Consider the following 16,239-nt stretch of genomic DNA (forward strand, 5'->3'; position numbering starts at 1 on the left):
CGTCATTATAAATGACGCATTTTCATCCCTTTACAGGGTCGAATCGGGAGTGCCTCAGGGTTCTCATTTGGGACCACTTCTTTTTATTTTATATATCAACGATATCTGCAAATGTTTTCATAACATAAATTTCGATCTTTACGCGGATGACATTAAGATGTACTTTGCAGTGAAGGATTCGGATGATGCCCGGAGGTTTCAGGATGATTTGAACAGATTTGATGAATTTTGTTCCCTACACTATCTGTCCTTGAATGTTAACAAGTGCAAACACATAACATTCACTAAAAACGTCAACATCGTAAGCACTTCTCTATCTCTGAGCAATGAGACTCTGGAGAAAGTGAAAGTAGTCAAGGACTTGGGAATATATCTGGATTCGAAATTATCATTTGAACGCCACATAGATGATATTGTTTCCAGAGCTTTCAGAATGCTCGGTTTCATTCTGAGAATTTCGCGTTCATTTAGAAGTGAGGAAACGCTAAAGGTTCTTTACTTTTCGCTTGTTCGCAGTATAGTTGAATATGCAACACCAATTTGGAATCCCTTTTATCACAAATATATTAATCGGATCGAAAGGGTACAGAGAAAGTTCACTAGAGTCTTATACTACAGGTTCGGGAATAGACAAGTTGAGTGTCCTTATGATGCAAGGTTGAGGCTTTATAGATTGACTACTCTGGAGCAGAGAAGGGTTGTATTCGATCAAATTTTTTTATATCGGATAATGAATGGCCACTTTGATTTCCCTCTCATTAATGAGGTTTATTTGAACACTCGTGCTTTCACCGGACGTCGAAGAGAACTGTTTTATATCCCAAGAGCGCGCACGTCGTTGTTTTATAACTCCATTTTTTTGAGAATCATGCGGTTTTATAACTGGCACATTTTTTTTATTGACATTTTCAATATTTCTCAAGTTGCTTTTAGGGAAGAATTATATTTGTATCTATGTAGAAATTACTGAATTGTTTATTTTTTTTTGATATTGTTGATATGTTTTATCTTATAGTTTATGTTCATTCTCAATTGTAAATATCTTCTTTTTTGTGGTGAATCCTTGTAATTGGGTTATTCCTGTTAGGATTCCTGTTTATGTTAAATAAATAAATAAATAAATAAATAATAGGTCCAACTCTTTAATGGATTCATTCGAGAGAATCACTTTCTTATGTGGATGAAACTATCATATAGTGTAATACACAATAATGAGAAGACAAATGCCTGGATAATATCGAATTTTCATCTTTACTTCGAGGCATAATCGAAATGTATATCATGCAAAGTTCAAAATTATTTTTACTAAAAAATTCCATCAAATCCATCAAATGAATAAACACACGTTGCAAATACAAATTTTTCTCTTGAGTGATAACAAAGATCAATTGAACGGACAAATTTCCAAACTGCATTAAAATCAACAGCAAAAGACTTCAACATAAATAAAGATGACACTCTTGGAGTGACTAATAAAATATATAAATATGAAAAACATAAAACATCAATGCAACTAGATCGTTGCTATAATTTCTCGTGGACGGAACAATTTCTGTTGAAAGCACCAATGAGGATAATATTCAGGAAATCATTATTTCTGTTTCAATATTACATATGACTTATACCATGAACTAGAAAAAAGTTTTGAATAGTTTTCGTTCATATTTGAGTTCAATGTTCAACAAAAACTTATCTCGAAAAAGTTCAACAACACATTTCACAACAAAGTTGTCCTTATATCCCGCTACTACACTTCCGTACTTTGTGTTTGTATCCTAACTTTCTTCATACTTCCGTTTCTTCCCATAGTGGGTGAGGTTCCTGAGAATCCTGGATTTTGTATTCCTAGACCACCTTCTTGTTTGGGTCGTGGTTTTTTGAGACTTGACCTTAACGGTGATCTTGTTATGGAAGACCCAACTGTAGAGCCATTGGTTGACCCTAATGTGGTCGATGTTGTGTTCATCGACACCATACTGCCATTAGAGGCTCCAGTGTAAGGTTTTCCACTGGCATCAGTCACTGATATCCCACCTCCTAGAAAGAAAAAATGAATGAAATTAAATAGTAGCAGAAGTGAAACAAAAAATACGGATGGGTTTGAATAAATTGGTTTTAGCCTGTCTTCAGTGACTTGAGGCAATTGAGCTTTTGGAGGACCTTTCATTTTTTCAGCTTTTTCGATTGTTGACAAGAATTGACATAATTTATACACGAGGATTACCTTGAAATATTATTAGAAATTTTAAGGGGTTGCTATATCTTGTTTTATGTCACAATTTACTTTTTTATCGAAGATAATATCACATCATGAATATCGTAGCAGACATGAGAGAATAAACCACAAAAAGAAAATGCTAGAACTTCTAGTTCAGAAGGTTATGAAATGTAACTATGTGAGACGTGCAAACCTAAAGTGTGCTATCATTTTGTAGGAAGGTCTGTGATTACAGTGTGTCGAGTACATATTGATTTTAAAATTTTGATCCCATAATGGTGTCAAGGTATTGAGTTGATTTTGTCTCATCAGGGATATATTATAGATTTCTAGGATGGAGTGCAGTGGCATATATCTGGAGGTTTTACGATGGTCGATATTTCTTCTGAAATTGATCCGTTCCGCTGCTCTCGATAATTCTGGAAGAGTTAGAAATAGGTGAAAGCTAAGGCAAAAAAAGTGCAACATTTAAATTAATTTTGAGTGAATTGTATTGAGTTCACTTCACGAAAATGATCTTCTCTTGTATTTCTTAGAATATCTGTTATTAATCGAAATTCTCAATGTGACATACGAAATTAAAAACTAGCAAGAATCGAAATATATTTATACAGTAGCAATAAATGAACCAAATGCCTAATACTCCGAATTATCTTAGCAGGTGAAATAGTACAAGGAAACAAGATGGATTCCAACAACCTTGCAACTGTTTTCGCACCTAATATTCTCCACTGCATCAAGGCAAACAGTTCCAAAGAGTCAATCTCAGATAAAGCAGAAGAACGTATTGACATAATCAATGTGGTACGGGCTCTTATAGACCACAACGAAGATCTCTTCAAAGTATCCGCAGAAATACTTGATGAAGTTTACGTACACATGATGGACAGTCATCCTGAAGTACTATATGAGTTGCTGAGCAAGACGGACATCACTATTGGAGCAGACGAGTAAGAAATATTTATTATTCATTTGAAATAAGCACTAAATTAGTGCAACAGATGAAGAGTTACTGACTGAATTTCTTCGACAGATCTCAAGAGGAACTAGATAGTGAAAGTTACTCAGCTCCATGGTCTCCTACACTACCTGGCTCTGATATGTGCGTTGAAACAATGTTACATAGTTCTGAGGAACTTCCGAACACTCCCACTGTGGAGAAAATGATGTGGTCTAGAGAAGAATGTCTTCATGAAGCTTTTTCGATTGTTGACAAGAATTGACATAATTTATACATGAGGATTACCTTGAAATATTATCAGAAATTTTAAGGGGTTGCTATATCTTGTTTTATGTCACAATTTACTTTTTTATCGAAGATAATATCACATCATGAATATCGTAGCAGCCATGAGGGAATAAACCACAAAAAGAGAATGCTAGAACTTCTAGTTCAGAAGGTTATGAAATGTAATTATGTGAGACGTGCAAACCTAAAGTATGCTATCATTTTGTAAGAAGGTCTGTGATTACAGTGTGTCGAGTACATATTGATTTTGAAATTTTGATCCCATAATGGTGTCAAAATATTGAGTTGATTTTGTCTTATCGACCTTTGAAAGTAACATATAACAATTTCAAGCTTCATGCAAAATTTCATGTATATTACATAACCATTAGATCACAGAAAATCAGTGCTTTCCCCATTTTCGTTTATACAGCGTCATCATTTCTCGTCTAGGATAATGAGACATTTCTGCCATAAGTACTTCATCTGCTTATTAACTAGCATTGAATAGACCTCACGTTTCTTGCTAGTCTTCATGCTCATTCCTACGTCGGTGAACAGGACTTATCCTCCTCCATCGAAACAAGTTGAAGTTCTCCACCGACATGCATTCATGAAACTCTAATCCAGACTGATGCAGTAAAGGATAAGGAACTTGAAAAACGATGATTATGAGAGCGAGGTTCAATTGTTCATTATATTTCCCCAGTGACATCGTGAATCTCGGAAACCCTTTCCCTAATAATCACCTCTACTGGTTTAATTAGCTATCTCTAGTCTTTCTCAATTATGTAGATCACATCAATCTAGGAAGAAACAGCAATTACAGTCTAATTTGAATTTTCTCGGGTCTATTTCACTGGGATCACTGCTATAATCGTCATATATCATTCCAGGAACGTTGCTGCCGAACAGATATGAATTTACATAAATAGGAGCATCTAGTATGATACGCCCACCAAAACTGGAATTTCAGAAGGGGAAATCCATTCGGGAATTCAAGATGGGATGTTTTCTTGAGGGTAATTAGATGTAGAGATGGAACTTTAACTACAGACTTTCATGTTTGTCATCTTTTATAGGGTAGAGTACCTATGAACGATGTAGCCATTATCATAGTATAAAGAATTATACTTTGCCGTTATCCATGAGAAAATGTTTTAGATAAAATCCCCTAGTCATTGGTAAACACCATAGATAGAGGAAGTATACGAAATTTTTACATGTCCCCAACATGGTTAGATTAGGTTGTCGGATGGTGATATATTTTCAAATCCACAATTTTACTATATCGTTATGAATGTATATTATATTGAAAGAAATATATTTATTGGAGTGATTCCCGATTAAATATGCAAAGTTGGATATTTGGAATACGATATTCTTCCTAATTGTCGAATTTAAAATAAGCAGAATATTTATTTTCTGTATCTACCTGCTGAAGTCCAAGGTTTGGCAACTTTTGCTCTCTTAGTGTCATCGGTTGTTTCACTTCGTTTGACGCGCTTAAAGTTTGTTTTCTGAATTTGTGATATGTTTAGGTATTTATTTCAATATATTTTGAGATGATATGAAGCTTTGATTCACTATGGGACATAAGAAGTGCGTTCTTTGTGGAGAAATGCGTGAATTGTGTGAAATATCGTATCACTGATATGTTTTCATTTCCACGCGCTTCATTTCAAATTTGATATTTCATGTTGGGGACAAAATTTGCTTACTGAGAATGACATATGCTCCCTCTGTTTATGTTTATTACTCTGATTAAACAAGTATTTGCTTGATACTAAATACTCCATACAGGGTGTTTCATCGTAAACTGGACAACCATAAATAGTCTTGTTTGAGACACTGGGAGAATAATTTTTGTCTTATGACATATACCTAGGATTCAACGTCATTTCTGAGCAACATTGAGTGTGGTCGGTAATGTATAACCTTTGAAGTTACAATTTCTGGTCATATCGAATTATTCGTGTTTGCTCAATTCAGAAAGGGTGAAGAACCCTGAAAAAATCATTCCAAAATGGCGAAAAACCTGCAATGTTCGTGATTAAAGATTAGTGGGAATGACTTTGTACTTTGCAATTACCCAAGATACAAGCTTGCTGGTGGTCGCCCGGCTTGAGTTATTGTGTTAACAGAAATACGAAAGCCTTAAGACCTGAATCTTTATGCAAAATACGGTGTAACATCGTTTGTAGAATGTCTTATTCCAAACATCGACTAGGAATCGACAGAACTGGTTTTTCACCAACACTACAGTTCAATATTACAGCAATATCATCAGTCATTCTTGAGCGAAGCACACGGTTTCATTTTTCACATCTCTAACTTGTCTCAACAGGTCGAATTTCTCATCTATTAAACTATTGAATGTCGGGAAAGTGCTTCACGACGACCTTAAAACGCTTTAGTTTTGTGAAATGTGACTGCAAAAGTGTCACCATTTTGAAACATCCCATTGAAAAACCCATTACATAATGAATTATCATGAAAAACAGTCAATTCAAATAACTGCAACATATCACTTTCAAATTTTCTTGGAAGTAATGCAGTATTTCATTGAAAACTCTCATTTTCTAAATTCACACTAGATCATAATCAATAGGTCAGATGATATCAATTACAGTAAATGGAATGTGAGGGAAAATTAGAATTAATGTAGCTGTTGGCTGACACGAGTGTAGGTTTCTGTAGGGGAGAAAAGCAATAAAATGCCCGCTCTTTCGAGCAATACAAGACAAACATGACCTACTTGCTGAACTTTCACCGTTCACTAAATTTAACTCAATATTTCTAAACTTTTCTCATCCTTCTTATGAAGAAATACTCATTATTTAATGGGTTTGGTCCTAACTTCCTAACCTAACCTAACTTGGCTGGAATTCATTATTAATGAAATAACAACAAAGCAACTTCCATAAATATTTCTGGAAGTTGTTTTATTTTTATTTTATTTTAAACTTATTATTCAATTTTTCTCGAAAATAAGTTTCTTAGCAGGGTAGTGAGTATCCCATGAAGTCAATTGGTTTTAATATTTACCATTGGATCCCCTTTCTCTGAATCCTGGATTTCCATATGTGGTGGGCTGTGATGACACAGAAACTTCTGTAGGATCACCACCTATCCGCTTGGCAAAAAGCATGTCATAGATTGACATTCCAAACAGGATGGAATCCAATACGATGAAGAGGATCTGAAAAATGACGTAAAAAAATTAATAAATTAAATACAAATATATGAATACTTTCACTCAGAATTGTGTATCGCCTAATCGATTCATTCTGAGGATATAAATAATTTTTCCACGACTGGTGCTCTTCGTATTTCAAATTTGATCACAAAATGTTAGTAGTCCATCACTTGATAGGTATCTAACACCTGGTTTCCAAAGCATTTTGACTTTATTTCATTCCATCTATGGAATGGTTACACAATCATTTCGATAACAAAGAGAATAAAATATGTGATCCGAATTAATTGTCACAGGTATTCATTGCAATTTTCAAAACGTCCTATGCATTTTTGAATTATATGATTCAGTATTTAGCGTTTTAACAAACCAAAATTGATGAATCAATCGAATCAGATCTGAAAGTTCAAAATAATATACCTAAAATAATTGTATCTCTTCAAACAATAATACCGACTACCTCAAAAATCGAAGAATATATATGGAAAATATTATATTACACTTATTTTATGGGTAAGAAACAGACCGATTATTTCTCGGAAATAGTAATTTACGTAACAAGTCCTCAAATAGGGTTTTTTTGGACGAATAGACAAAATTCCAGGACGAGCGAAGCGAGTCCTGGAAGTCTGTGAGTCCAAAAAAACCATTTTCGGGCGTGTTGCGTACAATATTTTTTCGGCAACCATGTAAAATAACACTATCGCTGCTGCTTTCCATATTTTATTGCGATTGCGATCAAAAAACATGCAAATTTTTGACAACTAATTTCATATGAACTGTCAGCCGTTATCTCGGTTGCTATGGATTCTATGAATCTTTTCCGGCCTAGTCCGGGAAGTACGTACTTTCCGGACTAGGCCGGGAAATGCTACTTTTTCAGAGAAAAAGCGTCCGGGAAGTGAGCACTTTCCGGGCGGTTGCCGAAAAAATATGTTTCTGGCATATTCTCATGATTCATCAATGAAATGGAAATGGAAATACATCTTCTGAAAAACATTTTATGGAAACTTCTGCACAAAATATCTCCACTTATGTTTCCATTTTCAATAATCGTCAAATACAAGTATAAGTGTAATGTAATGATTTTACGTTTGAGATATATTTTTGAGTATCTATTACTCGTCTAAAAAAAGAAATATTCTTTTTCATTTCACTTCAACAGTCAGGGAGAGTATAGTCTGTTGCTCGGCTAGAATAAAAATCAAATGCTCATGATTCCTCAGACTCGCCTTCAGAATGATTCACTCGCATCAGATTTTCATGTTTACCCTGACACAGAATATACTGTTTTTTAAAAATAACTTCAAAGCACGATCTAATCGGACGTTCAATATTTCTCCTGAGAAGATTGATGTTTGGTTTTCTGAAAAATATTATTTGGTATCTAGTATCATTGAAAATACTTCTATTCGTAATAATTATGAATGTATTCATATCGCAAATGACTTTTTATCTAGAGTACAATTGTTTCAACATCAGGTCAATGTTCTATAATATGGGAATATTTTCGAACAGATAAAGGTGTAACGGTAGATTGGTAGGTATGTTAGAATATAAAGAATATTTGGTTTGATATATTTCCATGTTTGATACAATTATGCACAATATCTTCCGTTCAACTAATTGTCTTAATTTTTGTTATAGAATTGATTATATGGAAATTCCTTCTATCCCAAAAAATCATTTTTCAATGAATCCACTGATTTATCTAGAGAATGAGAATATCTGGTCAAAAATTGGAATAATTGAATAGAAAGATAAATTTTAATCAATGAAGAAATAAATTTTTGGACTGTCCAATCGTTCGCTAATATTTAATTCCATAAGATTATTAGTCCCAAGCGAAATCATGGAATAATTCAGAACTCCCTTTGAAATATTGTTTGTTTTCCGCAATCCTGTGAACTTCTTCAAAGGCATTCTCCCATGATACTGTAAATTCGCGAATGAATTCATACCATAAATAATTCATTGAAAAGTAAACAATACTTTAGGGTGTCTTTTTGGGCGCTGGTTTCCCAAACAGAGCGCTATCAATTCGCTCAGTTCGTTGTGGCCGTAAACACAATCACTCTCTGACGGAAAAAACTAAAAACTTGAAATTTTCAGGAGAGCTTCAGATCTAGAAGTAGTTAAGTTAGTTGGCATCCTGTATTTTCCGGAAGTCACAGGCTTCACAGTTAGAAATTGCTGGTTTTCCTTATTTACAGTTCTCGTTAACTCTTAAAGTATTCTTTTTAGGTATAGGGTTTGTTCAAATGAACCCCCTCTTTTTATACGTACAATTGACTGAAATAATAAAGAATATAAGTTCTATTTTGAAAATCTTGAGTTTTGACGAATTTGAGTTGAATAAGTTCCTGATCTTCTGATAAACACCCTGTACATTTTTGGATCAAATCGAAAACAGTATCATAATAGAACCTATTTGTGGAATCGAAAATGAAAAAAGTTTTTTCGAGAAAAGCTTTTTCTGCAGAAATATTCAAAAAATTGTGAATCATCGTCGTCACCTTAAGAATCACATTAACTCATGAACCGTTGTGTTTTTACCCAAGGTATGACATATTGCTGAAATTATCTTAAAAAAGCTGAAAAAAATTATGATTATTTTTCCATAAACATCTAATAGGCCATTGTGGTGAATCACTCTGTATAGTTCTATAGTCTCGAGCATCTCGAGCGCTCGAAAATATTGTCAAGTCAATGCTTCTCTCGTTTTTTTTTATTGTTAAAATTTGCCATGCAGGGTTTTATTACATATTAAACATAATATTTCATGTTTTTCACGTTTGGAAATCTCGTTTTTCCAACTATGAAACTGTTAGTACAGTTATTTCACAAATGTACGATAACTTTTGATTCATATCACAAGAGTGATTGAAGTAGGTATCTATAGAAGAAATGAAAATTCAATGGATAAAAAAGCTCATCCTCAACCACAAAACTTTCAGTCAATAAGAAGAAAAATTGCGAAACTACCTATATTTTTCTAGAATTAATAAAGGATGGAGTAAAAAAAACGATTCAAAAGGTTTCACCTTACTGCCCTGATTTAAACCAACTTCACAAAGAAATCGTAGCATGTAATCTCAGTCCAGCGTACTTTTCCCGATACCATCATGGCTTCGAGGACGATGGGAAGTTTATACAATGGGAATAAATTCAGAACGTAGTAACAGATGGCTCTGATTTCCATTCTTGCATACCGTTCGGCTTCTCTGAATCTCTGGTTATATGGTAAGGCCGCGGAGTCGAAACAAATTCCCACTAGTATCACAATATCCTATTGAATTTCGAGGGAAATGGATTGAGACGAACTTCCGAAAAGTACACAGGCATATTCTTCGCCAGATGAATTATTCATGTGATGTGGGGTTCAGTATTCCGAGAAATGACAACCATAAAGACCGCTAAATTTGCTCATCAAAAAGTCTTTATTGCGACGAGTAATTTCCGTTCTGCGTAGAGATTTAGAGGACACATTGTATTTTGGTTTATTATTTTTAATGACCTTGGGAATTTGCACGGAAAAAAGGGAGAAAAATCAGTTGTTATTCCTATTAGATCGCACTTACGTTACTAAATTATTGATACTAAAATCACTAGGTATATTTGATTAGCTCTGGTTTCTGGAATTGCCAGAATTTCTGGAAAAACCCAAATCTATCTCTTCCACAGCTTTGTTTTTTTCTTGTATTCATCTCATGTTTTGATAGTTATTATTCAATTTGTGATGAAGACAAATCCAACAGATGAACAATCATAAAAATCGATCTTTCTTTTCGAATTATGAATGGTGTAACTAAACAGACTAAACACATCCGATCGGGTTTCACTGGATGGCGTTAAAAGATAAGATTTCGTACTACAAAAACTTGTGTGACACTTTTGTGATTAGTTGACCCACTTTAGTTTGAACGCGCATCAAAGATTATATACACTAGCAAAGAGAAACTTTTCTGCGTCAACAGTTTTTCTTCGATAAAGGCGAAAATGCAAGCCAGGCTGCTGAAAATGCCAATAGAGTGAATATCCTGTTACTGATGTAACAGCCAATTATGGGCAATTTTGTTTTCCTCGATGTGTTTCAACCGTTATGTGAGCACTGTTTTGATTGCCTAAGAGCTAAAGAGCATATGGATCCATTTGCATAAGGCTGTTATAAAAAAAAAGCTCAAGAAGGGTACCACACGAGTTAACGCAAAAAACCTCAAGGACCGAATTTCCATCTGCAAATCGCTGCTGAATCGCAACACAATCGACCCATTTTTGAAGCGGTTGGCGACTGCTGATGAAAAGTTGATCACTTACGACAACGTTAAGCGAAAACGGTCAAGATCGAAACGGTGGCCAAGCTAGGATTGACGGCCATGGAGGAATTACTATGTGTTTGGTGGGACTGCTCCCCTACGGAACAACTGTCAACTCAGAACTGTACTATCAACAATTGGACCGTTTGAAGGAAGCAATTGCCCAGAAGCATCCAGCTTTGGTCAATAGGGAAAGAATTGTGTTCCATTAGGTCAACGTCAGGCCACACACATCCATAGTGGCTCACCAGAAGATCGGGAGCTTGGTTGGGAGATTCGTATGCATCCACATTGTAGCCCAAACCTAGCACCAAGTGATTACTATATGTTTCTGTCACGGCGAACAATTTTGCTGGTGATGAATTCTCTTCAGCAGAGACTTGGGAAAATCGGCTGTCTCAATTTTTTGCCAATAAGGACTGAGGCGTCTTTGAGAGAGGACTAATGATATTACCTTCAAAATAGCAACAATATCTGATCGAATCATTCTAACTATGGTAATTAAAGCATTGTTTCTCAAACAAAAGTAATGGATTTCTTTTCACTACACCTCATACTCAAAAACCATCAACTGGAAAAATTGAGGATATCCCACACAAAATCCCTCTCGACTCACATCAAGCTCAGCTATTTGCACGGTTGATCGCAATATCAAGATTTATTTCATGTTTCCTTTCGACCTTTCGCAGTAGATTTAATTCCCCGATCCGAAGAAACATTTCACTCAGCGTTCATCACGCGGGATTCTTGGATGAAAAGCGACGGGAAAGCAACCACCGTTCTTACATAATAAACAAGTTTTCTGAGGAATCCGCCAAGCCTGGCAGATATTTTCGCCATCAAGTTCGAGGACGAATAATTTGAAAGCTCATTCGTTTTCCGTTGATAAGCTTGAACGAAAGATGATTGACTGTGAAAACGGATTTGACATAGCTATTTTCCTAGAAAGTATATTATATTCTTCAGGTGAAATCATTTTGCGAGAAAATGTCGTTTTATTGTGAGCAAAATAAGGCATTCGGGAAGAGAATAAAATAAAAGGCATTTGAATTGAAGTGTTTATGTTGTTATTGTTGTAGGAAAGTGTTGCCGCTTGGGTAATTAGGTATATTAAAAAGTTAGAACTTTGAGCTACTTTTTTGTGCAAAATATAGCTCCAATTAAACGAACATTGATCCCTACGGTACTTGGAATTCTAGACAGTTTTAATTTCGGATATGGATTACCAATATCTTGTGTATCAGTCATGTGTAATAAAATACATCCCCAATTATACAGGGTTGTTCGAAATCAAAGACTTAAACGAGACTTATTAAAATGATAAAAAGTGCGTTTTTTCAAATGGAACGACTTGCATATCTTATGATGTTTTCAAGAAAACGAAATTTCCTTTCAGAAGATATAACGTGTTCCTATACTGTAAGGTTTCCTAATTAAAAGCAAGTTTTCATCCCAATGGAGTATTAAGCTACACTAGTTTTAGATATCCGTGAACAAACTTTGTGTAGAAATTTGATTCCACCGTTTTGTAATAGATGGTAGTAGCGGTAATTGGAAGTCGAAATAAATAAATCGTAGATGTCATACAATGAGCTTAGGTATTTGTTAACAAAACGCCATCGAAATATTAGTCCATTTGTGTCTGCATCATAAAGTTATTCTTGATTGAATATGTCGGCTCACGAGCCAAATTCTCGTCCATTTGCGGGAGGTTTTAATTTTCTGCTTCAATATGAAGAAATCTGCGGCTGAAGCCCATCGAATGCTCTTGAATACCTATGGTGAGGCCGCTATTAGTAAAAGAACGTGCCGAGAGTGGTTTCAACGCTTTAAGAACGGTGATTTTGACGTCGAAGACCAACATAGCGGTGGAATAAAAAAGGTTTTCGAAGATTGGAGGCATTACTTGATCAAGACTCGTGTAAAACGCAACAAGAATTGGCAGGATCATTGGGAGTAACACAACAAGCCATTTAAAAACGCCTGACAGTCATGGGAATGATTAAGAAACAAGGAAATTGGTTATCGTACGAGTTGAACCCGAGAGATGTTGAACGGCGTTTGTTTGTTTGTGAACAGCTGCTAGCACGGCAAAGACGGATGGGATTTCTTTAGCGCATTGTGACTGGAGACGAAAAATGGGTTCATTACGATAATCTCAAGCGCAGAAAATCATGGGGATATCCCAGCCATGCGTCCACGTCGACGACCAAACCGAATATTCACAGTTCCAAGGTCATGCTCAGTATTTGGTGGGAGCAGCTCGGCGTAGTGCATTATGACTCATCGACTAAAACAACCACAGGCGATCGTCATCGAACGCAATTAATGCGTTTGAGCCGAGTATTGAAAAACGAACGCAATAAAACGAGAGACATGATAAAGTGACAATGCTCGACCCCATGTTGCGAAAGTGATCAAGAACTACTTCGAAACGTTGAAATGGGAAGTCCTACCCCAACCGCCGCATTCTCCTGACGTTGCTCCCTCGGACTATCACATGTTTCGATCAATGGTATACGACCTGGCTAACCAGTACTTTCTGTCTTATGAACAGTTGAAAATTAGATCGATTCCTAGGTCGCTTCAAGAGATGACCAGTTTTTTCAACGCAGGATTGGTACGGTTCCAGAAATGAGGGGGAAAGTAGTGGCCAGCGATGGACAATACTTCGAATCATTAATGTACAACCAGTTTTTCACAATAAAGCCTCGAATTTCGGTAACATACGGCGGAAACAAAGTTGTACGACTAAGATAGACTAAGATAGAAGTTGATACATAAATAATCAAGAGGCTACGGCAAACCAAAAAAAAAAATTTACAGGGTGTACTTGAAATATTGAAGTGATCTATAGGGCAGTTGCTTCTATCCAAGAAACCAGATTTTCAATAAAATTGTACCTTCCGTTCTCCGTAAAAGTATATGGCACCATCAACTGTGGCCCAACATGTATAGTCAATATTTACCTCGAAAATTCCTTGATTCGTATTCTGGAAATATCCACAATCAAATGCTATATTATGGCATTTGATTTTAGCCAAAAATTAATCCAAAATACCTCTCATGATTCAGACGATATCCAAATGAAAAACGCACATACCTATAAAGTAATCAATGATAACTGATACTTACCAGGATGTAAAACGAAACTCCCCTCGTTATTTGAAAGCCATTTGTCGATCTGTCATCTGTCTGCAGGGCAAAGAGACCAGCGGCAGCAATAGCCAACAATGCTGGAAATGATTTATAGCAATTAATTTCAATTTCTCCTGAATAATTGTTTCATCATCAATCGTATTGATGATATTTGGGGTGGACGAATATAATGAAAAGTAGGTTCCGATAATTTAAATTCATATCGTATTGCCAAGCAATTCGACGGCTAACCGATATTTGTACCTAACGATATCATTCATCCAATAATGTGAAGCGTGTTTGGGATTTTCCGTGAAAAGCGATACTAATGAGTTCATTAAATCATTTAGCGATTGAAACAGGTATTTAGTCGCAATAGACAATAAAATTACGATAAAGAAATTATTTACCTTCAACCATAGAATGATAAACATAGATAGAGGGAGTATACACAATTTTTACATGTCCCCAACATGGTTAGATTACGTTGTCGAATTGTGATATATTTTCAAATTCACAATTTTACTACAATTATAAATGTGTATCATATTGAATGAAATATATGTATTTAAGTGATTCCCGATTAAATATGCAAATTTGAATATTTGGAATACGATATTCTTTCTAATTGTCGAATTTAAAATAAGCAGAATATTTATTTTCTGTATCTACCTGCTGAAATCCAAGGTTTGGCAACTTTTGCTCTCTTGTTGTTTCACGTCGTTTGACGCGCTTGAAATTTGTTTTCTGAATTTCTGATATATTTAGGTATTTATTTCGATATATTTTGAGTTAATATGAAGCATTGATTCACTGGGACTTAAGAAGTGCGTTCTTTGTGGAGAAACTCTCGATTTGAGTGAAATATCGTATCACTGATATGTTTTCATTTCTCATTGGATAACAAGTTCTTCTCCACTCAAAATGAGCTCAGGTTTACTTTATTAGTCCAATTTGTCTGATGTATATTTTACTGCATCTCGTGAGTTTCCTTCAACTCCTTCAAGTAATTTCGTTCACAGCAATTTATCTAATGACTTAACCTCACATCGGTCGATTTATAGAGGTGGACAACTATAGAATTGATGAAGTCTAATATTTATTTCCATATAAAAACAACTCACATTTCACGCAAACGTTTATTGCAGTTGTATGTTGGCTATTAGCTAGCTAATGTTTTTAGGGTAACCTGAAGGGCTATTTACCTAATTTAATTGTTTCTTTGAGCTATTTGATGCAATTTCAGAATTTATTGTTCACGTTCTACGTTAAAAGAAGTTTTCACTGTTATTTGAGTGGGTGTTTCTTTTCAAATTTCAATTTGGATATAATAGAATGGATTTAGACAAAGGGAATAATTCCATGACAAAAGCTATTGTATATTTTTTCAGGAGAGTAAGAGGATTGCATTTCTTCGATAATGTCTATTATTCTAGGGTGATCGAAGAGCTCTTTTTCTTTTGAATGAATGGATTTGGCTTGTTACGAAGCGCATTCATGAGCCAAAAAAAATGTGTAGGTCTATTTGTCCAATGAAATATGCATATAGCATCTCTCACCCTTTCAGCCATTTGAAAAAGTAAGTCATTTGTTTTTTCTTTTAACATCTGACGTAAATGAAACTCCGCGCAGAGGACGCCTGGTAGTTGTATTCAATACAATTCTATGCAAATTTCATCAATTAGCTTCACCCTTCAGGTTCCTCGAGGTTGACGGTTCTCTGCTTGTCGATCTGGCCCTGGGTTGCATTGGTATTTTTATCATAAATATCAAATCCTTTGGAATAGTTCGAACAAAACTTAAATTTTCTCTGGAATATACAGTTTCGGATCGAATAAAATTTAAGAATTGAATGAAGAAATTCCATAGGAGCTATTCATATGAATAGCAATATGTGGAGTGCGGTGTACCTCAGGGTTCAGTTTTGGGACCGCTATTATTTCTCCTATTTGTAAATGATTTGCCTGCCATCATGGATTGTCCTCTCGATTTGACAATGTTTGCAGATGACAATACATTGCTATGTTCTGACCTAACCACAAATGGAGCTGTAGAAAGGGCAAAATTGCGCTTACATGGTTTATCTGCCTTTATTAGCTTCACACTCAAAAACACAGCTGAATATATTAATAAAAGTTCA

General features: G+C 35.2%; 1 protein-coding gene across 1 annotated transcript in view; it reads right to left on the bottom strand.

Moving 5' to 3' along the window:
- Window positions 1-1,131: 1,131 nt before the first annotated feature.
- LOC123684370 overlaps window positions 1,132-16,239 on the bottom strand; it is a 72,297-nt gene continuing 57,189 nt past the window's right edge. The window contains exons 4-6 of the mRNA XM_045623601.1: window positions 14,097-14,197; window positions 6,495-6,648; window positions 1,132-2,037 (exon numbers count right to left, since the gene is read on the bottom strand). Coding sequence (XP_045479557.1) covers window positions 1,748-2,037; window positions 6,495-6,648; window positions 14,097-14,197 — 545 coding nt within the window. The 3' untranslated portion in view covers window positions 1,132-1,747. The remainder of the gene's footprint in view (window positions 2,038-6,494; window positions 6,649-14,096; window positions 14,198-16,239) is intronic.

The sequence above is a fragment of the Harmonia axyridis genome, chromosome 7, assembly GCF_914767665.1.
Source record: "Harmonia axyridis chromosome 7, icHarAxyr1.1, whole genome shotgun sequence".
Taxonomy (NCBI): Eukaryota; Metazoa; Arthropoda; class Insecta; order Coleoptera; family Coccinellidae; genus Harmonia; species Harmonia axyridis.